The sequence below is a fragment of the Mirounga leonina genome, unplaced genomic scaffold, assembly GCF_011800145.1.
Source record: "Mirounga leonina isolate KUSES-001 unplaced genomic scaffold, KU_Mleo_1.0 Mir_170, whole genome shotgun sequence".
NCBI lineage: Eukaryota > Metazoa > Chordata > Mammalia > Carnivora > Phocidae > Mirounga > Mirounga leonina.
This window is the reverse complement of record NW_023270433.1, coordinates 12297506-12320703: the sequence shown is the minus strand read 5'-3', so window position 1 is coordinate 12320703 and position 23198 is coordinate 12297506. Positions and strand designations below refer to the sequence as shown.

The 23198-nt window shown below is 42.4% G+C and overlaps 2 protein-coding genes across 3 annotated transcripts in view; one reads left to right on the top strand and one right to left on the bottom strand.

Annotated features, from left to right (window-relative positions):
• Positions 1–450: 450 nt before the first annotated feature.
• RBM18 (RNA binding motif protein 18) lies at positions 451–22854 on the bottom strand. 2 transcript variants are annotated; one of them, XM_035015888.1, is made up of 6 exons: positions 22663–22854; positions 19657–19775; positions 11587–11713; positions 7705–7791; positions 5909–5994; positions 451–2510 (listed from the first exon to the last, which is right to left on the bottom strand). In XM_035015888.1, exons 2-6 carry the CDS (start codon positions 19767–19769, stop codon positions 2351–2353), a joined length of 573 nt encoding a protein of 190 aa, XP_034871779.1. In that variant the 5' UTR covers positions 19770–19775; positions 22663–22854; the 3' UTR covers positions 451–2350. The 2 variants fall into 2 exon arrangements, with proteins under 2 accessions (XP_034871779.1, XP_034871778.1); XM_035015887.1 differs by having other exon boundaries at positions 19657–19785; positions 22663–22852.
• The window catches only part of MRRF (mitochondrial ribosome recycling factor), a 53585-nt gene continuing 53172 nt past the window's right edge, over positions 22786–23198 (top strand). The window contains exon 1 of the mRNA XM_035015884.1: positions 22786–22885. Coding sequence (XP_034871775.1) covers positions 22818–22885 — 68 coding nt within the window. The 5' untranslated portion in view covers positions 22786–22817. The remainder of the gene's footprint in view (positions 22886–23198) is intronic.

The window sequence follows — 23198 nt, the reverse complement described above, 5'->3', positions numbered from 1 at the left end:
GGCAGACGCTTAACCAACTGAGCCACCCAGGCGCCCCCACTCTTGTAATTTCAAACAGTGAGTCAGCCAAGTTAACCCTGGTATTTTACAACCCTTTCTCCAGACTGCTTTCAGCATATTTACGACACACACATTTATTCTTCGAAACCTCGACTCTGAAAGAAGGACCAAACCCAGTGTGATACTTTCACGGACTTCCACTTATGGCTTCTTTTCAAATGGTCAGGTTTGCTGTGGGAACGACTAGTCTCTTTCTCATCTCTCATAACAGAAGTAGGCAGGCACAGCGGGTAGAAAGAACGGTCTCTGAGGTCCGCCTCTAGCCAGAGCCTTCTGCAGAGAAGGCCTTAGAGAAGCACCCTGCCTAGACACCCCAGCCCAAGTCCCCAGGGGAAACGAGCCTACCAGAGGACTGTAGTCTTTATTCCAGAAAATAAACGAGAGAAGACATAACCACACAGACACTATCTTGCATTTATTCACACAGAGGAATTAGGAATCCGTACAAATAATAAACATTGCTTTAAATACAAATAAATAGCTCTGGTTTCTAAAGGAAACAACGCTAGATAATTCAAAGTTAAGTATTTTCTAGGTTCCTATTAAAAATAGAAGACTATTTTGCATTAAGTAAGTCCTACTCCACCACAACCCTTTGAGGACGTAAGGATAAAATGGTGAATTCTGTACTCTTAAGAAGTCACCAGAAAAATGGGAGATAATGCTCCCGTCTCCCTGAACTATCCCTCAAATGGAAGGAGAGTTACTTGCATCACAGACCGAGCTAATAGATGCAGAAAGTATTTAATATCTAAAGATACCTAAAAAGATTTACCTTGGGAAAGGGGATGAGAATTTCTCTAAACCAGTTCTGTGAACTCTGAAACCTCACTATGCTCAAGATTTGGTTCAAGGGTCTTCAACTCACTTACGCTCACAGGAAGACTTGAATTCCTAAAAATGAAAGCTTCCTCTTGCCAGGAACGATCATGGTAAGGTGTCCGTAATCACTAAGAATGGCACCTAGGTCGCAAAATGGTTTACCTGATACAGAAGCAAAGGTGCTGCCCAGTGAAAACAGCCTGTCAACCTGGCACTGAAGTGACCAAAACTGCTGACAGAAACACACTCCCACATCTGCGGATTTATTTTTCTCTCTCTGTTCTTACGTTTAAGAAATTCCAAGTGGCAAAACACATCTAGGCAGAAGAATGTTCTACGAAGGAAGAATCATTCTAAAGTCACGCAGTCTTTCAAGCCTTTAAGAACCACATAAACCAGGTCATTTTACAATCTTGGTGCCTGAGTCGGGCCTGCTCCGTTGACTTTCTGTGTCCCCTGCATGTCCCCTCTTCATGCTGCACAAGACAGTTCAATTTCTTCAACACAGACCCCTACATAATTATTCATAAATAGTATGCTTGACAGAGATCAATATAGCAACGATCAGGTTTTCAAAGAAATTTTGTTTTTCTATTTAGATTGACCATGATACAATTCCAAATAGAACATTCTCATGCTATAAAAAACAATCTCATGCAGTAAGTGCAATTTTAAAAGTCCCACATTAATAACAACATTTGGCATGATAGAAGGCAGGATTATTTAGATTTTTAAAAAATGATCACTATAGAATAAAAGCTGGATTTCCAGATAGAACTTCCATTGTGGTATAAAATGCTAAATTTGAATCTACAGTTGTGTTGATGCAAACAATTTTAGGATATACACCACGCTTTCCTAACTGGGATTCTGAAACAGTAACCATAATTCTTAAACAGATTACCACATTTGCTCAAAGAATCAGCTCCCTTTTGCCAAGGACGTTTTTAGTCCAGTTGGAGGGATTTCCATAATAAATTCCGGAACAATAGTTCTCAACATGATTCAAAACTGCTCACTTCCCTCCCTCTTACTTTTTCTTTATGTTGTAAAGACATTTGAGCACAGAAAAATGGTCTGTTTTTTTTTTTTTTTTTTTTTAAGACGGACGTTAATACATTTAGTTTCCTGACTTAAATAACAACATTTTTTTATGTTTGCCTTTCTCTCTGGCGTACTATATAATGTTTCTGAAGTTACAAATCCAAACAAACCAGCCAACTAGAGCATCCCAGTGTTCAAATCACAATTTTGGATACAATCCTATTTATTCTGGACGATGCTCAATTCCACACATACTTCAGGGAAGAAACTCATCCAGGAGAACATCCAGACATGTCAAGTTACCAAACGTTAACATGTGATTGTGCTCTGTTGGGTAGTACCATTCACATCGACAAAGTACAAAGGCAGAGGATTTCAGGTGCGGAGACCAATTTGCTTTTGCTGCTACCATAATTCATAATCATCATCTTCGAGATTTCCAAGCTGTTCTAGAATAAGGAGTAGTCCTTTTCTTATCTGGAGGCTTAAAGTAGGAATAAACAGGTGCTGCTGGATATTCTGCGTCAGGATTCTCTGCCATCATTTTCAGCTTTGCTTCGATGGCTTTTATCTTTGCAGTGACACTGGAAAAAGGACAGCGGAGGATCAGAGCGGGCCTGGGTGCATTCAGGAAATACTTGTGTATCTCATCTTCCTTGTGCCTTTTATGCATATCACAGAAGCAACAAGGTAACTCAAATATGAATATGCAAATATTTCACATAAAACACACACCCACCAAGTGACATTTTAACAAAGAGATCAAACCTGAACCATCTATTAAATTTTTACTAACAACCCAGACACAGTTAGCTGTACTTCGCATATGGCTACATTTAATCTTCAGACACAAACACTGCTTGACACCTTAGTGCTTGGCAGACAGCAGGCACTCGATTAATTCATGCAGAAACTGAAAGTGGCATCCGGAAGAGATGTTTGTTCACAACGGCATTAGTCACAACAGTTAAATTGTAGAAGCAACCCAAGCGTTCATGGATGTATGAAGGGATAAGCAAAATGTGGTATCATATCACACTCCAGAGTATTATTCAGCTTTAAAGAGGAAGGGAATTCTGACATACGCCACAACACGGATGAACCTTGAGGACATTATGCTAAGTGAAACAAGCCAGTTTCCACTTGCATAAGGTCCTTAAACTATTCAAAATCAGAGACATGAAGTGGAATGGGGGTTGCCAGGGGCCTGGGAGAGGAGGGAATGGGAAGTTAGTATTTAATGGGTGTACGTACAGTTTCAGTTCTGCAAGATAAAAAGAATTATGGAGATGGATGGTGGTAATGGCTGTACAACATTATGAACGTATTTGGTACCACTAAACTGTACAGCTAAGATGGATAAGACGGTAAATGCTATTTTATGTGTCTTTTGCCACAGTAAAAAAAAAATTGGAAAAAATAATTCACGTAGGATTGAAAACAACATTATAAGGTAGGTCACACTCATTTTGCAGATGAAACAACCGAGGCACAGTAAGGTTAACTTGCCCAGTATTACATAGCTAGTAAGTGGGAGAGTTGAGATTTAAACACAATCAGATTGCAGACCCCATTCTATTAACTACTACACTGTGCCACTTTTTGAATCACTGAATAATAATGGAAAACACACCCTGGAAATCCTACAAAATCTTTTTTTTACTAATAAATAGGTGTTTCTAAATGCGATCATTTATGGAGTGCTTACAATGAGCCAGGCACTGGGCCCAGAATTTTACCTATATTGTTTCTAATCCTTGTGATAATATCCACATTTTATAGATAAAGAAACAAATGCAGAGAGGTAGTCATTTGCCCAGGGTTCACACAGCTAACACCACAGCCAGGATTCAAGCCTGGTGTATTATCACCAAAGCCCTTGCTCTTTTCTCTCCATCAGGCTGGGAGCTGAGCAGCCCTGTATTAGAGAGAAGGGGTGAGGAGACACTGCACAAGTTGGGAGGAATTCCCTTCCGACCGAAGTCACTGCCATCCCTGGACCAGAAGGCAAAGCCCTCAGGCAGTGGGTATTCTAGGACCCATGGTCCCCTGTCCATTCTCGATGCTGTCAGTGGTCTACATAGAGGGAGAGAAACTTGGAAGGGAATGTTACAATGGCCTTTTAGAGAAACCTCAAAAAGTGTGCATCTGCTGCACATATTCATAACTAACTATACCTGGCCCGTGTAGAATTAACCACCTAAGTTACAATTAAAAAGAACACCGAGGTATTACCGAGATGCATTCCGGCACCTCCTCCATTAACGGGACAGCCAGCCATTGTTCTGCAGGGGACACGAAATGACAACTTTCTCTAATTAGGTATAGATGTTAATAGAAAGATGTAAGCTGAGGTTCTCTGGATTACAAAATAAATGGAAAACACCAGACTGTCTATGATAAGTGCAAACATTGAAAAGAAAACTAAAGACACGTCACTGTAATGTGTAGAGGACCAAGCATAAATGCAGTGGTCTCTTCCCAACAGGAATCGGATTTATAAAATTTTGTGATCCCGGAGGTTCAAACTTTATGGGGAAAACAGCAGAGTGGATATGGTTCCCAGTGAACCTACAGAAGTCATCATATATTTCTTTTTAATTTCTGGGAGCAGAAAATATTCAAAGAGCACATAATTAAGAGATCAATGATATTAACTATTACATTTAATATTTACCATAAATATTAAATTTATTAAATTTTATTTGTAATATATACAGTTTAACTTATCAAATATTAAATCAAATATTTCAGTAAGTATTACAAAACAATAAGTCAACGATATTAAACTACTAACTATAAAATTAATTTTACTTTGCTAACCTTATTGCTCCTGAAAACATTTCAGGGTCACCTTCCCCTACAGCTTAGTGAGATGTTATGTTTGGTGTTTTGTCTGGTGCAGAAAATACACCAGAAAGGTGGTTTGCTTGCTGTCCGGTCCTCCATCCACATAGGCATCGTTTTCCTGACTCTGCGATTGCACGCTGATTTCTAACCCTTATAGGACACTGATGTCCTTCACATAGCTGCTTTCCCTCCCCTGGAACAGGCTTCAGAACTGTATCCCTGCATTCACAGCATTAAATTTCTTTGAAGTAGTAACTCAGAGACTGAATTTTGAAGTCTAGGAGGCCTAGCTTTGAATCTGGAATCTGCTGTTTGCTACCTGGTGGTCTTGGCCAAGATAGTTTACCTTGCTAAGCGTCAGTTTCCTCGGAGGTAAGATGCCCAGTACAGTGCTTTTACCAGAATTTTTATAATCAAATGACATATGGCATGTGAAGTGTTTAGCACAGTGCCTGATTTAGAGTAACCTCAATAAATCCTGGCTATTGTTATTGTTAAAATTTCTCCCTAGGCTACAACGCAGGGGAAAAAACCAAAACAAAACAAAACCCCAAAACCCTCTACTTCTGCTCAACCATCCACTTAACTTCCCCTTTCTCCACCCAGCCCCTCGTTCCTTCTGTTTCGAATTAACTCCGAAGAAGTAACTGACGATTTGCGCACATTAGAACCAACAGCTGCCGCCGCCACAGAAACGCAGCACAGAGCATGAAGGTGCTATAGACCGATGACACTCTGCATAAAGGAACTCACGGTGCGGGGGAGGTAGTGGACGATGACAAACGCCAACGAGACTTCAGGTCTCACGAAAATGCTTCTTTTTGGGGTAAGGACTGTCTGACATACCTTTGGATTTCAGGGCCCAGCACACTGGCTGCTATGTGGCAGGTCCAGCCAGCCTTTCTTGAGGGCATGAATTCTGTAAGTACAGGATCTTAGGGGTATGCCAGCAGAGGGTATGTACACGTGCTGGAGATTAACTGAACACATCTCTCAACATGTCAAAAGTCAGTAGAGTCTATCCTAAATTAAGAGTCTAAAGAGTCACTGAAGTATGAATGAAGGCTTGGAATGAAGAAGTGCCTCACGCTCTCGGGGAATACTTGTGTCTTTCTACAGCACACTGTCTTACCTTAGGTTAGACTGCGTGGGCTCAGTGCTTGAGGATGGCTCAAGACTGATAGGAAGGATCTTATCATTCTTGTTATGATCGTATCTCTGAAAGAAAAAGGGAAAGCACTTGGGTGAGCAAAAACCAGTCCTTGACTGTAGTGCGTAAGTTCAGAAACTCCAACCCCACCAGCGTGTCACTGGTGTATTTCTAGACAATCTGAGGACTGCTTTACATTTGGAATTAAGGCAAAACTCCACACGGTTTTGGCCTAAAAGCAATAAATTTAGAAAAAGAAGTTTAGAAGAAGCTTCCCATCTAGCCACTAGTCCTCCTTATTTGGTAGGGAAAGAACTTCAACTTTCAAATTCACAGATGGTATAAATATACAATACGATTGCCCTCCTACACTCTTGTTTTAACTGTCACATATCACCTCTTACAATATTTACTTTGCTTTATTCAAAACACTTAAAAATTTTGCTAGAGTTTTGCAAAGTACCAAGCATAACATTCCACTCTCAACAGGCCCGACTGGAGAAGAAAAGTAGTAACAGCTTTCAGCCACTGATAGAGCAAACATCCTATAGCAAAAGGGTAGTTTAATTTGATGTCAGATAATTATACACCTCTTACAAAATGTAAATTAAATACTAAAGAGTCATCAGGAGTCTGTGGTCAAAAAGACTTGTAGGAGAAGAGAACTACAAGGCATCGAGATTCTCCAATAAAAGACAGGAATGAAGGATGATTTCTCTTGCGTGTCTTTTCAATGAGACACAGAATGAGAAAACGACAGCCAGTTTGGCAAATGAGACTTGATTTTCTTTTGAGTAAAAAAGCATTTGGTAATTCTCTGTTGTTTCTATTTTTAAGGCAATGTGTCCTAGAAATTGAGAAGGCTCCGTGATGACCTGAGATCCTCAGGACCCAAAGTGTCTGAGCTCTGTTTTTCAGTTTGGACTCTGAGCTCAAGTGTTTAATTGCTGACTGTTTACTGGGAAGCTTTACGGGTAGGGAGTCTCTGATCAAAAGCCATGCTCCTATAGCTAAAGACCAAAGCTCCAAATTTAACTGTCACAGATCTTTTCATAGGCAGGTCTGTCAAGACCCCACCACGAAGGAAGAGAATAAACTCTTGGGATTGCTCCAGTCCACAGACTTCCGCACCTTTGTGCCAGGTAAAACAGATGCCATTCTCTCTCTCTCTCTTTTTTTTTTTACATGGTCATATCTTTTCCAGTGCAGTCTCCCAAGAGACCAGCTATAAGATGAACAAGGCGACTGGCCAGTTCTCGGGCTTTGGAGACAATACAGACAGGGCAAAGTCCCACAAATAACTCTCAAACTGTCTGGAGTAATGAGATGCTGGTGCTTTAAGCACTCATACAAACTACCCATTTCTCAAGTGTTTAGGATAAACATATTCAAACTCTCCACAGAACTGGGAGGCTGGGAAGAGTCTAATAATGCCTAAAGCAACTAATTTTAAAAATAAATACATTTTTTCCTCCAAAGAACAACCCCCACCAAAAACACGATAGAGGTCTGAGTATACACATCAGCCACATGGAAAAATCAATCAAAAACAGAATCTGTGGGTATGTGGAGAGAAACAATGAAGGAACTTAATCCCTCCTGAGATGTTTCTCAAAAGAAAAATCTGGCAACACACATGGTAAATAGAAGTAGGAGACCAAAGTACGGCTGCTCCAGATGTGAAGAGGCTGGGATGCAAATGGGTAAGTGGACAACTATCTTCTGGAAAACTCATCTCGGGTGAGCTTGGTGTTGTCTTTCCAGCCCATGAGACATACCTTTACTTGCGCATGTGCCCACCGCACCACCAGCTTCTTAGACAGAGCCAGCTTGCCATTGAGACACTGGATGGCTTGTTCTGCTTCCTGTCCGGGAAAGGGACGGATGTTAGCCAAAAATTCCAATGCCTAATTAGCTGTATGTATCTCATAGGGCCTCACGAGCTCGGATGGCTGCAATCCTAACCAGACTGCCTTTGATAAACAACTCGCAAAGGGTTTACAATAAAGAAAGGAAGGCAGAATAACAGAAAGGGTATGAGTTTTGTAAAGCTGGTCAAACAAGAATGCCAATCCTGGCTCTCTGTCACTTACTACCAGTTAATCTCTGTGAATATTAGCTTCTTCATCTATAAAATATGGATACTACTACTTGTTCCTCATTGGTTATTGTGAGGAGTCAAAGAGTGCACGTAAAGAAAGCACGGAGCACATGGTAGGCACTCAATCAATGTTAGCAGATTGTTCTTATTAGTTGATACCTTTCTATACACTGCCGTCTGTTAGGACCTACTGTGCTAAGAAATGTACTCCCCTCCAGGGATCCTGGAACTATACCCCAGACTAGGGCTTATACTCTGGGTCCAAAGTGAGAAACAGTAATGGCTTCAAACGATACGGGAGTGAAGGAAACCAGGTCGGAAAAAGAAAAAGCAGGAGTGGGCGCCTGGGTGGCTCAGTCGGTTAAGCGACTGCCTTCGGCTCAGGTCATGATCCTGGAGTCCCTGGATCGAGTCCCGCATCGGGCTCCCTGCTCGGCAGGGAGTCTGCTTCTCCCTCTGACCCTCCTCCCTCTCATGCTCTCTGTCTCTCATTCTCTCTCTCGCAAATAAATAAATAAAATCTTTAAAAAAAAAAAAAGAAAAAGCAGGAGTGAGTCAAAGAGCCTGTGAGCAAGGTATTTGTGTGAGCCAATCTATGCACCTGGCTTTTGGAGCCAAAGGTTCCCTGACCCTTTCCCTATCAGATAAGGAGCCACAAGGTTAAAAGGAATTCCTGAAACTGGGTAAGAGTCACTCTATGGACATTCCCAGGAAGCCTGGTCGTACTTTTCCATCCTGCCAAACCTTCTCTGCTCCATTTGTATCCATGAGGCATTCAGCCAAGCATAACCCATGTTTACCGGGGGTGCAGAAGCCCTTAAGGAACAGGAAGAGGAACAAGACGAATCTATCCGAGATCGCAGTGTAATACCAGCAGGCGTTCCAGTTTGGTTTTACTGGCGATTCTCTTATCCCTCCAGAGCTCACCAGCATGACATTCAACAAATATCTGCGTGCTCACTATGTGTCAGCCATTGGATAGTCACTGACATCCTTGCTTAGCAGTTAGACAGATAAGAGATGTTTTACTCTTCTTTTAAGTTTCCTCTAGTCAAGTAGAATTTACATGGTACTCTCTATTGATTCTACAGCATCAGCAGTCTTAAGATGCCAGCAAGGGGATAAATGTTTCAAAAACAAGTTGCTATCTCTGTATGTCACTTCAGGGTTCATGTATTCAACAGCATTATTAAATGCCAATGGTATTTTCCTATATACCCTTGTCTATTCTCTCAACTTTCTGGAAGGTAAGGAAGATAGATATATATTTTAAGATTCTATTTATTTACTTGACAGAAAGACATAGTGAGAGAGGGAACACAAGCAGGGGGAGTGGGAGAGGGAGAAGGAGGCTTCCTGCTGAGCAGGGAGCCCGATGTGGGGCTCGACCCCAGGACCCTGGAACCATGACCCGAGCCGAAAGCAGACGCTTAACAGCTGAGCCACCCAGGCGCCCCTAAGGAAGATATTTTTAATCCCCATTTTTAAAATTTTTTTTTTTTTAAGATTTTATTTATTTGCGAGAGAGAGAATGAGAGCAAGAGAGCACATGAGAGGGGGGAGGGTCAGAGGGAGAAGCAGACTCCCTGCCGAGCAGGGAGCCTGATGTGGGACTCAATCCCGGGACTCCAGGATCGTGACCTGAGCCGAAGGCAGTCGCTTAACCAACTGAGCCACCCAGGTGCCCCTAATCCCCATTTTTAAATGAAAACTGAGGCCAAAAGAGGTTAAGAGACTTGCCCAAAGTTAATAAATAGAAGAGCCAGCAACAGAAGCTAGGCTTTGTGACGTATAGTCCAGTGTTTTAAAACCAATATCTAAGCCCCAGCATGACCACTGATTTTAGCTGTCTGCAAGAATGCTCATCACACTCTATCATTAGGGAAGAATAAAGTATTTAAAAATGCTAACCATACACAGCATTCTTCCAGTTCCTCCGTTTAGGACAGCAACGTATCACTTAGTGCCTATCTCATTTGCAAAAGTTAGAGGAAACTGAAAGAATCCCCGGGACGGATAAGGACAAACGACACTCTCGTACAGCCTCAGAACATAGTGATACATCATTGCCTGAAGGTGACTGGCAGTCGTATCAAGGCCTTTGTTGACACGGCTCCATGTCCACAGATATACGTATGCATGAACATAATCAGAAGGATGCAGATATTCACTAGCACACCGGTTACACTTTGAATCACTGGGGACCACCTAAATAGCTAACAATTGGGATTAGTCAAATAACTTATCATATATTCCTAGATGAAATATTGTGCAGTCAACAAAAATGATGTTGACTCATTTTTAAACCAGAGTCTAAGTTACATATAACAAAATGTATGTATTAAAGCTCTATATCAGTGAAGTTTTACAAATATGTAGTCACACTGGTGAAACCACAATATCACGATATACAATGTTATCTGGATGTGTAGTAAGAGGACAGAAAATTTTTAACATACTTCGAGTGGGAAACAGGATGATGTGATCTTCTTTGCATGCTCTAAGCCATACGTGTGTATGCGTGTGTGAATATAAAGAAAGACGAGACTAGAAAGATCTATAACTAAATATTGACAGAGCTTATTTCTGCATATTGGGCTGATTAAGTAAAGTCACTTATCTGTATTTTCATCTATAATTAACATATCTTACTTTTATAACAAGAAAAACATCCAAATAGATTATTAACACAACAATAACTAGGCAATGTCCTTCCACGTGACTAATAAAGTTATAGAGAGTTTTAAACACTATGTCTGTATTTAATAACATTCAAATTCAAATTCTTTATCAAGGCATGTCCACCCAAAGGATATAATTTTACTGTAAGAAGATACATGTAGGGGCACCTGAGTGGCTCAGTCAGTTCAGCGTCTGCCTTCGGCTCAGGTCATGATCCCAGGGTCCTGGGATCGAGCCCCACATGGGGCTCCCTGCTCAGCGGGAAGCCTGCTTCTCCCTCTCCCATTCCCCCTGCTTGTGTTCTTGCTCTGTGTCTCTCTCTGTCAAATAAATAAATAAAATCTTTAAAAAAAAAAAAAAGAAGATACATGTATATATCCTGGTTGAAGCTGAATGCTCTCCTCCTTCCTGTAAATTCAAATCTGTATGCAGTTGTTCTGAGACACTGAGAAGGGTACATTTTTAAGAAATCAAAATAAAAGAGTTTGTGGGTGGCTCACCACACACAGGGAGGGCTTCTGCACCACGGGGCAAAACTATTGAAAGAAAAGGAGGCTTTGTTGGCCTGCCACTGAAGGAACAAACAAACCAGTAACAGGGAGGAGGATGTCCACGTGCTTAATGTGGGCACCCCAAAGCATCTGGTCAGAAAAGTAGGTCAGCCGCCTCAGACCAGGAGCCTGCGGAGGGTAGATTTTGAAAGCTGTTCACTCATTCGTTTAGCGAGGGTCTCCTTCAGGACACAGGGCAAGGCACCCAGAGAGGAATCTGACACGGCTCCTGCCCACAAGGCACCACTATTCTAAGTAGTTGAGAGAGATGCGGAAAGAAGTGGGGGAGTATAAGAAGCACCATGAAAGGGGAGACGTTTCATTACCTGCTTAGTTTCGAAGTTCACAAAACAGTAGCCTCGAGGCTGCCCCTCCAAAGCACCGGACTTGTGAAAGAGGAAGTCAAACTGCTTGACCGTGCCAAACTTCTGCAGGAGCTTGAGGAGGTGGTATCTGCAGAGAAAGCACGGCCCATGAGCACACTCTGGGGATTGGGACAGCCACTTGGCCTCAAGTGTGAGATAAAAGCAGGAGATAATTTACCCTGGGGGGGGGGGGATCTCGCACCCCCGCCCCCTGCCTTCTTCCAAACTGCTGCGTCAGTTTATTTGGCAAACAGACTTGTTTGCCTCTATCTGGAATGGGAACTCGAATCGTCATGGCTATACGTCTGTCCAGCACAAAAATACCAAACAAAAAACCACACCTAACAAACAGCTGCCTGGCCCACAAGCACCATTTGTTTTTCTTTGGGAGAAAAGCTCAAAAATAGTGTCGATTTATTTATTTTTAATTTCTTGGCAACGAACTAGTATTTGTGAATAACTACAACTCCATCAGGAACGCATACCCACACTCTAAACGCCAAACCTACCCTATCTCAAAAATAAGTAAAGTAGCAACCACATACACATTCACACAAACAGAAAAACAACCTTGGAGGACTTCTGTAATAGATTTCATAATTAATCATTAGGTCCGAATTGCACTTGTGAGAAGCTCTGCCAAAAACCAAACCACAGCTAGTGGCCCTTCCATAAGTGCCTGTGAGTTTCAATCCCTGATGTGACTGAACAGTTAGGGACAATGTGGAACCACAACGTGCCTGAGGCTGTTCTCACAGAGGGCAGGGGAACCTGGCCAGTCCTATAAATCACCCAGTTGTGGGAAGCTAATCCACCTCAGTTGCTTTAACACAGTTTACACTTTGGAGCCTGGTCGATTTAAGAATATGGATGGCCCAGGAAGAAATTTTTTTCTGGCAGGAAGTTCACCCCAAGCTCGTGTTTGCCATTCCACCCCTCGTCCTCTTCTTGGATTCCTTTCTCTAAAACTTACTTGGTTTCTATAGAGCTTTTAAGTTATTCAAACAGATGTGGCCTTAACAGGTTGCTGTGGCCAATCTCAATTCCGACTTCCTGTCATCTGATGTAAGGGTGAGACAAACCAACAGCTCTCCCGTTTCCTTTTCCTTTGGCCTTCCTCCTGGCATCCTCCACACTATTCAAATGGAGTCAAGGCTTTCTCTAAACAATGCTGTCCCTGTGATACTAAAAAGGTATCAGCCCACATGCTAAATCTGTTATTACTGGGAATTCTACCCCACAGGGAGTCCGTAAGGCTGTCCTTATAGCCACATTTATATTCACATTGTTTTCTAGGAGAAACTCATCAAGATTTTGTTCTTGAGTAAGAATCTCCTTTGGGAGGCAGAGAGATATGAAGTGGACCATAAGCTATATATATTAAATTGGATACTAATGCACATCAACAAGCAAGCCCATTATCCTGGATCAGGTGCCTGACAGTGGAGCAAGGAAGACATAATACAGGTCTTGCACTGGGGCAGACTACAAGGATCCCAAGGCATATTGTGGACATTAATCTGGTCTTTAGACCGGTTTTGAGAGGGAAAACTGTAACCCCCTAGATTTTAAATTCTCAACTCCCACCAGGAGACCTCAGCTGCTAGTGAGGATGGAGGAGGTGATTCTTCAGGGGAAAGGGAGATACCTCATGTGCAAATTTCTGGTTTTACTTGATTTTTGAGTAGGCGTACAATAAGGGTGAGCCTTTTGAATGCACAGACGGAAGGGCTGGAAGAGTCTCCCCTGGGTCTCTAATTAATTTATCTCTATGCCCTAATTAATTAAAGTAATCTCTACGCCCAATTTAGGGCTCGAACTCATGACCCTGAGATCTAGAGTTGCATGCTCCACTGGCTGAGCTGGCCAGGTGCCCCTCCCCCAGGTCTTTAACTCACAGCTGCATCTTCCACTTACTATGCCCATGTGTTAGTTGCCATGAATGGTGGGTCAAACCCATTTTTCCAAAAAACAATCTAAGGGCTACTGTGGGCTGGTCATCTTTTCATTAGCTCCATTCCGCTTAATAGCAGGAAGGTAAGGCGATCGGCATTTCCTAGGAAATGAATTTTAATTTACTCAGAAAAAAAAAATGCCAACAGATTATTCTTTGAAAAGCTAACAAATACATTCTGCCCGAGAAGCGCGACCTTAAGATTCCAGGAACATCTGCTTGGGTCTGTGTCTTTCAACTTCTCCAGGATTTCTTTCCTTGTTTGATAATTTCTTGAAATTATCGGAACACCGAAACAAAAGGAACGAAATGTTTACTATTTTGCTTCCTGGAGATGGGGACTGTGAGCTCTGATAGTGAAAAAAGCCTGAAGAATCTTGCTTTCACATCTGCAAGCACTTTCATCTGTTGCTGAAGTATGGGAGGGCTCACTACTCATCAGGGCCTTGCTTCACTTAATGAAACGTGGGCCCTGCGGCTTCAGGAGCTAGTACACCAGCCCCAACATATTTCTGCAACTTAGTGCTTTCTGTATTGGGTCTTGAAAATGGCCTTCCTGCCTAATGGTGCAGAAGTAATTAATCTACACAAATGTTAAAATAGACACCTATTACTTGTCAAAAACGGTTTTAGGCACTTGAACTATCCAGATGAATACAACGAGGTCCCAGCCTTCAAGGACCTCACATTCTGGTTAGAGGGGAGATATATGCAATCAAAAAATCGCAGAACACTATGATATGCACATAGAGGTATATACATGAGCACACAGATGAAGAGGCAGCGGATGTGGTGGTTAGTGAATATCAGGTACAAAGACATAAAGGTGAAAAAGAGCCTGCTCCATTGGAAGAGAGTGCGGGTAGGGCAGTTAAGTGATGAGGCTGAAAGGCAGGTAGCGGACAGACTATGAAGGACGCTGGTGTCGTTAGTGAGGGAATTTCAGTTTGATGCGTAGGCACTGGGAAGTCAATGAAATGACATTCAAGACTGTTTTAAATGCGTAATTTGTTTTAGAGAAAAATTGGTTATAAATGTAGAAATTATTACTTGCTAGGTCTTTGTGTTCTCCTTTCTGTGGTTATTAAACAGTATTACAGTGTTTCAAATTTAAGTAGCAAACAGTAAAGGCTGATTCACGCAAAGGAAGGCATTAAAAAAAAGCAGCATGAACCATGATGGAAAAATAAGGAACGGGCTGAGAAAACCAGGGTTTCTTTAGGGGTAAACACATTGTTCTCACACATCCACGCACACGCTCTCCTCTTTTGTTCTAGTTCATCTCTGAAAGTCGGCCTCAGAAGGACATTTCCCCCGGATGGCTCTCCACTGCTTTTAACTTTACTTAGTATAACCCACACGGATCACCCCCCTCCACAAACAGATGCCGTTTCCAGCTATTCCACCAGTCAGTGTTGACATGAGTCTCCATTTCTCAGGCATGGAACATCAGGGTCACCTTCAACTCTCTGATCTGTAATCATGTTCTTCATCTTTTAGACTCACCTACTGGCTTCCAAGTTCACTCTCTACCTAGGTGATAGACAAGCCTAGTTTCTGGCAGTCTCTTCTAGTTAATCTTCATCGTTAGTCTTTGCTCCTCCAACCCACTCTACATACTGATGTCTCATCTCCCCACTAAAACATCACTTTCATGTTGTCAGTATCCTGCTAAATGCCCACAGTAAGTCTCTTCTACAAGAAATTCAAATTTCTTGTCTGAGTAAATTTTAAACACCCTGTATTTATCTGATAGTATTCTATCTATCCAACTACTGTTTTCACTGTCACTTAGTATTCAACCTCTCCTTTAGTCAAAAAGGTCCTCCTGATACTCTGCTCACCCACTCTTTCTTATTTCTACTTACACCCTCTAGAATGCTCCTTCTTACTGGACGGTATTATGCTGAGCGAAATAAGTCAATCAGAGAAAGACATGTATCATATGACCTCACTGATATGAGGAATTCTTAATCTCAGGAAACAAACTGAGGGTGGCTGGAGTGGTGGGGGGTAGGAGGGATGGGGTGGCTGGGTGATAGACATTGAGGAGGGTATGTGCTATGGTGAGCGCTGTGAATTGTTTAAGACTGTTGAATCACAGACCTGTACCTCTGAAACAAATAATACATTATATGTTAAACAAAAAAAAAAAAAAAAAAAAAAGAAGATAACAGGAGGGGAAGAATGAAGGGGGGGAAATCGGAGGGGGGAGATGAACCATGAGGGACTATGGACTCTGAGAAACAAACTGAGGGTTCTGGAGGGGAGGGGAGTGGGGGGATGGGTTAGCCTGGTGATGGGTATTAAAGAGGAAACATTCTGCATGGAGCACTGGGTGTTATACACAAACAATGAATCATGGAACACTACATCAAAAATAATGATGTAACGTATGGTGATTAACATAACATAAAAAAAAAGAATGCTCCTTCTTTTAGAATTTCTGCTGGCTTTGCTCTTTACTTCTCCTTATGAACTGTGCAGTGGCTATTAATTTGGCTTTCTACGTAGCACATTTAATGTTTGAAAAAGAAAGCCGGTATTAATCCTTTCAGAGGAAACCACAGTGTGGAAAATAGATAATGTCTAAGGACATTAACTTTTTGGCTTCTCTGCTGCAGGCACTAGCAATGGTATTCGGACGTACTGTTTTTACCCTATGGTTAGATTGGGTCCCACAACAATTGAACAGAAGTCCTACATTTTAAAATTTAGAATAGGATACTTTAGTTTATGATTGTTCTGTTACGTGGACTACTAGAATATCCGTGCAAAGAGCACAAAATTAGGTGACAGGAGATTAGTCCCATCATTAACTACTTTTCAGTATACTAAGTCAACCCACTTAACTCTTTCTGTCCCATAAAACAGGAAGAGGGGCACCTTGCTGGCTCAGTTGCTTAAGTGTCTGACTCTTATTCTGAGTTCAGGTCTCAATCTCAGAGTTGTGAGTTCAAGTCTCGCACTGAGCTCCACGCTGGGTATGGAGCCTACCTAAAAATAAATAAATAAATAAAAACAGGGAAAATATTATCTGTTCTACTTGCCTCACAAGGGTGTTATGAGCTTAAGTAAGAGGAAGTAATATAATACTAGAGCTAGAAGAAATGTTCAGATCATTAGTTGAACATTCTTACCTTACAGGTAAGAAATAGGAAGCGAAATATAGTTGGGAGGAATCAGAATAGTGTAGAAAGAACATGGGTTTGGGATCTGCTACCTCCACAATTAATAATACGTCATCATTCCCTTAAATCTAAACCTCTAAGACCTATTTAGTTGTACAGGTATTTTTGGCAGCTAGCATAGCCATGAAACTGTGAATATTGCAACCACAAAATACTGAACACAAATCAACATGAAGCGGAATATCGGAGTGCTAGACAGTCGGTTAACAATGCATGTTCCACTGGGAAGAGATTAATGGAATGTCCCAGGTAACTTGAGCAGGACTCAGTTTAATAACTAAGAAGCACATACACATAGGAGGACTCGAATTAATTACAAAATAAACTTTGAAAAATTGAGTGGAAAAATTTTTTTTTTAACTGCCACTGTTTTATATACCCCTATAACCATTCATGACAATAAATATACACTATGTATTGTCTTCTAACAAGAGGTGAGAGACCATTTGTATAAGAGCATTCAAATCCATTTATAAAAGAGATCAGGAAGAGGGATGGTAAAGAGCAGGGATATGCACAGGAAAGAGATAAGAAGAGTGTGTTGAAGGGGGAAATAGCAGGAACTAGCAGCAATTTATGGGTGGGGTGTCAGCTTAATTATGAAAACTGGAGTATGATCTGCAAACTTCTCTCAAGGGTTATTAGAGTTAAAGATCTGGATTCAATACTTTGAGATTGGACTACAAGCCAGGTGCCCCATATTCACGAAAGTTACAACACCCAATCCTACCATGTCTGGAAATGACTATTTTAATAATTCATCTAGGCTCATCATTACCCACCTTGAGAGGAATAGGATCCAGAAGTTTATGTAATTCAAAAACTTGGAAGGAAATCACATATTTCCATAAGACCTACCTTCCTAACACGTTAGGTTTCTTTACTGTAATTAAGTAAATTAAATGAGATAATAATAAGCATACCATGCTAACCATAGCTATGATTGGGGGGCTGTATCTTTAAAAAGAAATTTATTACTATTTAATAAGTCAGTTTGTTTGGGAGAGAACATGTTTTAACATAAGGAATCCAGAAAAGAAAAAGAGTAAACAAAATCGCAGGTGACCCACTGGTAGGGAAGCCACAGGCAGACCCTGCAAAGCCCTGATCTGCAGTTCAGTACATGAGGTCCACCTTTGGCCTGATATAAAAAGGGCAGAGATACGAGTAGGAAAGTTTTCTTTCAATGTTCCTGTTGATGCTCTAACTGAAGAAAACATTCATATACTCCAACTTATGACATAAACTGAGGGGGCAGATGCCTATTTGAATCTTCCTATCAAGCATCAGGACACAATTAGAACAAGTCTCATTACAGTGAATTGCAGCCAAAACAATGAACAGTGTTTCCGTGTTCCAGATTTCCATGCACACAAGCAGAGGTGGGAATGGAAACCACTCTTGGGAACATCCCCTCACAGCTTGGGTTTTAGATGATGGAAACAGCTTCTCTGATCAACAGACATGATTGAGAGGTTTGGCTGATTCACACATTCATCCTCAATGCCACAAGCCATAAAGAGAACCAAAATAAATGCACAGTTCATTCCAGGGCCCCAGTGACCAAGGCAACATAACATGGGGGACAACATATCTTAAATGGCATCATAATTCCTAGAGGGACCAAAGTTATCTATATTTAGCTGATCTCAACTTGAGTAGGATTAAAGAACTAAACTTTCTGTTATGATCCTGATCCATTAGTTCACATCCCCTTCTTTCTCCCAATCCCAATCCTATATACACCTCTTCTCATCCTTGATTCAAATAAGTGGATTCTCTTGTCTCCTCTCACCCTGCCTTTAACACTATTCCAAAGGGAGTAACTTTTAGGACTGATGGCATACCCTATGCTTGCTTTAAGCGTTGATCCCACAGAGCCCGATCTACTCACTCCTTAACCATCCTGCCACCAACCATAGCCCTGTACCTACTGAGCAACTGGGAGAAGAAAAAACCTCTTAATTCTCTCTGCTAAGAAACTGCTTTCCACTATAATGGCCACAGTACAAAGAGTGGGGAGTCAGGACAATTTAATTAGTTTTGTTACCCTGAGCAAGATACTTCCATGTCTTAGGCCCCAGTTTCCTTTACTGTAGGATAAGGGAGCTGGATCATATCAGAGCTTTTCACTTGAAAAGTATGCTCCACGGAGTCCTATAACTTACCACCAAAGAAAGGGTGGCGGTTGCCAAAAGGCTTTGGGCGGACCTCTCCCCACCCTCCCCTCCCCAGTAATCAGAGCAGCTCTGAGCTTTTATTTTATAAACAGGTTCTGGTTACTTTAAGACAAGGTTCCTCAGATTTAAAAAGTCAGAGCACTGCTTAGCATGGCACTAGGCACAAATGGGCACTCGGCACACAACAGGCACTCACATCATTTCACGACTGAATGAAAACCGAAGGGACTGATGTGATCTCTAAGATGCCTTCCAGCTCCGACCTTCTATGGTTCCATGGCTGCTTCACATGAATTACAATCAAGTGGTACCGTCTGCCTGTTTGTGAAGGTACTGAGACTTCTCCTGCTTGTTCCTTCATTTTGAGGAACGAAAGTATGTTGTGGGCTGATTCTAGAAAATAATGTCTGTGTCACTGGGTACAAGGATTCAAATTGGTGAAAACAGGAAAACATCTTTGGCAAATAGGAAAAAAAGAGGTATATGTTTTAAACAATACCCAAGCCTATGTTCTTGCAGAAGAGTTCAAACGTGAGAAAAATGTCAACATAACAGGTTAGTAACAAAAGCACATACCCTTCAAAGATAATTAAAACATAAACAAAAGGGCCAAAATATATCCTGCATCTCTTGAAAATTCTTCTGAACGTTATCAGTGCAAACATCCCAGTGTTGTAGGTAACGACTTAAGAGGACTTAGACTTACTCTGTGATCTTGGGGTCCAGGTTGCCAATCCATAACCGGTGCCCTTCCTGCAGGGAACCCTCTGAAAGGATGGATGCGTTCTCCAGGGGAAGAGTTTTGGTTTCTGCTTCCATCAATCTCTATGAAAAACTAAAGGAAACGTGAACATTCAGGCAGGAGAGGAGCAACACTGTGTGAACATGAGGCTTCAAATTCAATTAACAAACATTTATTCAAGGAGGGCAAGCTCTGGCCAGTTCTTCAAAGGCCTCAGTCATTCCACAACCAGGGCCCCAGCACCAGTTCCCTTGGGACAGCTCCTCTGGCAGCCAGAGTGCAAAAGCTTCCATTTAAGGTGAAAGGGGCGTGGTTCTGTGTGCAGAAACTACAGTTTTCCTCTTCTGAAGCCAGAGGCAGACTGGGCAGGAGGCCAAAGGCTCTATTACTACATGACTCCAGTTTAAAAACTGTCACCCAAAACAAGACTTGGAAATCACCAGAAAGAAGAGTCTTAATGACACTGAAGGAGATGGGTGGGAAAGAGCAGCATACATGTCTTCCTCATGAAAGAGGCAATCTAGGAAATTGAAGACCGTAGATTTTGGAGTTAGAACTTGGTTTGAAAGCTGGTTGTGTGACTTGATGGAGAATAATCTGAATACTCTAGCCTCCGTTTCCTCATATTATGAATGGAGAGAACAGTTCTTATCTTATAGGACTGTTGCGAAGATTAGAGATAGTGCATAAAAAATCATTAAACACTGCATCTAACAGCAGTAAGTAATCAATAAACGTTCACTAGTATCGTGTTTAATATTTTGGGAGACTCAGAAGAAGAGACTAATTCCTCCTTAGTCATTCCAGTTGCACCGTTTATTTGCTGTGTAACCTTGTTCAAGTTACTCTGCCATCCTGTACCTCAGTTTCCTCATCTCTGAAATGGAGTAATACCTCATAAAAGTTGTGTGGATTTACTGAGTTAACACACCCAAAGCGTTAAGAACAATGCATCGCACCTAAGAAGCTTTCAATTAAAGTTAGTTTAAATTATTACTAGTCTTCCATCCTGGAAGGGAGGATGAGGGTTATGATGGAGACAATAGGGGCAAGAGAAAAAACCTGGGTGTCAAGAAGACCTGGTTTCAAAGTTTGGCATTTCCACTGGAAGTCACTTCTCTCTAAGCTTGTTTCCTCATCTCTACATATCAAACCTTGCCCTGCTTGTAACTTAAGGTTGCTGAGAGGGCCAAAAATGAGATGACAGATGTAAAATAAAGCTTTAACAAATGTATAATGTGGTAGAGAAAGAAAAAAGAGCTGGGAAGATGGCAGGCTGTGTCAGACTTCAGAACTAAAATACACATAGGAACCATGTGTATCATGTAAGCAGATGTGCCTCAGAGGTCAGTGCTGCAGGAAATGTCTCAAAAACAACAGATGACATATACTGAACACTGCCGTTACCTCTTATTCATCTCAGTAGAGCCTATGAAGTCTGGCACACGGTGGGCCTCACGTGTTTGTTGAACATGTTTATCTAGCCCCAGTGTGAGGGTATTCTTCTCCCTTTCTCACTCACATGTTCAATCTGTTCAGCAATGCATGATAAGCAACTGCTAACTGCTAAACCCAGGGCTATGTGCTGAAAATAGAGAAATGAATAAGCTATAGATCTTGCTCTTGCCTCCTGAGAGAAAGGTGAAACACACAGAAACAGAGGAGGAGAAACATTTTGTCTTCTCCCTGCTTTCCTTTCCTCCTATTTTCCTACAGATCACTCATTCATTAAACAAAACAAAACAAAAATTGAGCTTCTATTTCTAGGCATTGTCTAGATACTGGGGACGGAGCAGTGAACAAACAAGGTCTCCGCTAGGGATGCTTGTATTTGGAAGAGGGGCGGGGGGGGGGGGAACAAAAGGAAAATAAATAAGCAATATGTAAGTAACTACTGACAGCTGCAAACACAATTAAGCAAGGTGATTTGACAGGGAGACGGGGTCGGACTACTTCAGAATTAGTGGAGAGGGAAGGCCTCTCTAAAGGACATAACATTGAGATGAGGCTTCAATGACAGGACCTCCTGATTTTCTCATGTCTGAAAACAGCAATACCAACAACTACTTAATATCACAGGAGGGTACCATGTTTTGGTGGCAAGAGTACAGGATATGGGGCCAAAAGATCTATATTCAAATCCTGGCTTTTGTACCCAGTTATTGCATGATTTAGTAAGTGTCTTCTCAGAAAAGCTTTCCCTAAGAGTTGAGCTCCTTGTTAGACTCTATCAAAGCCACCTTTCCTTTCCAGATGATGCTAATTCAATATTATTTCCTATTCCATATTCTGTCTCCCTCACTAGAATGTAAGCTTCTACAGGGCAGGGCCTTGCCTGTCCTGATCATAGTTCTATCCCCAGCACTTAGTACACTGTCTGGCTCATGGCCGGTGCTCGATATTTACTGAATGAATAAATGAGGCTCCACTTGGAGCCTCCGTTTCTTCTTCCTTTCTAGAATGGGCCCGATTATCCCTAACTCATGGGTCGTTAAGAAGCTTAAATGAGACAGTATCTATGACAGCTCAGCCCAGGGCCTTTTGAGGAACGGTAAAGTGTAATGAGATCAAGATGGCATGCGACTATCAAAATCTTTTAGGTCTGCAATGGCGACAACCCCCTAGATTAAGAGAGTTCACAAAACGCTGTTATCTATCCTCGCATCTGACCTGCAACAACCTGGAAGGCAGGAATAATCAACCATACGGGGAAACTAAAGTCCAGAGAAGCAAAGCCACTTGTTCCTAAAGCTAACGGTAACGGCAGGGTCAAGCCTGGAACCCCGGCTTCCCGATTCCTGGCCGCGAATTCCCAGACGCGATGGGTCATTTCTCGGATTGTTATTTCCGGGCTAGCGGCGGGACAATCCGGGGCGGGGCCTGAGAAGCCGTCTTGCTAGGGCAGCCTGCTCTACGAGCCCCTCGCGGGGCCCGCGCTGGGGTGCAGGGGCGCATCGCGGCGGGACTCACCTCGTGGCCTCGGCGTCGTCCCCTCGGCTCATGCCCCAGAAGCAGATCCGACTCCACGGCCCGACGGCCCTCCAAACGCGTCCGATTCAACGCCGCCTCCTGCCAGGCCGTCGGTGACGCGCTACGCCTGCGCCGCCACGCCGCCCCATGACGTCATGGCGCCCGCGCCGCCGCCGTCACCGCGGTGGCGTAGGTCTTGTCCTAGTAACCAGGGCGATAGCTGGTGAGTGGCCTCTGCACGGCCTGGAGGCGCGCGCTGGGTCCGGGTGCCAGAAACTTCTATTCAAAGATTTCTGGGGGACCTTAGGGAGTCTGATCGCCGTCCCCCGACCGGTTCCATTCGAGTCCGGCTTGACCTTTAAGGCTGGGGGCGGGACCTGTCGCTTCCCAGAGAGTTTCATGGGGTGGGGGCGGGGCTTGTCTCCTCAGCTAGGAACTTCGCGGGTGGCGGAGGGGAAGGGAGCTTACTCAATAGTAGCCACTACTTAGTAGCCCACTGTTTGGCAGGAACATTTAGTTTTCCCATGGAAGTAGGT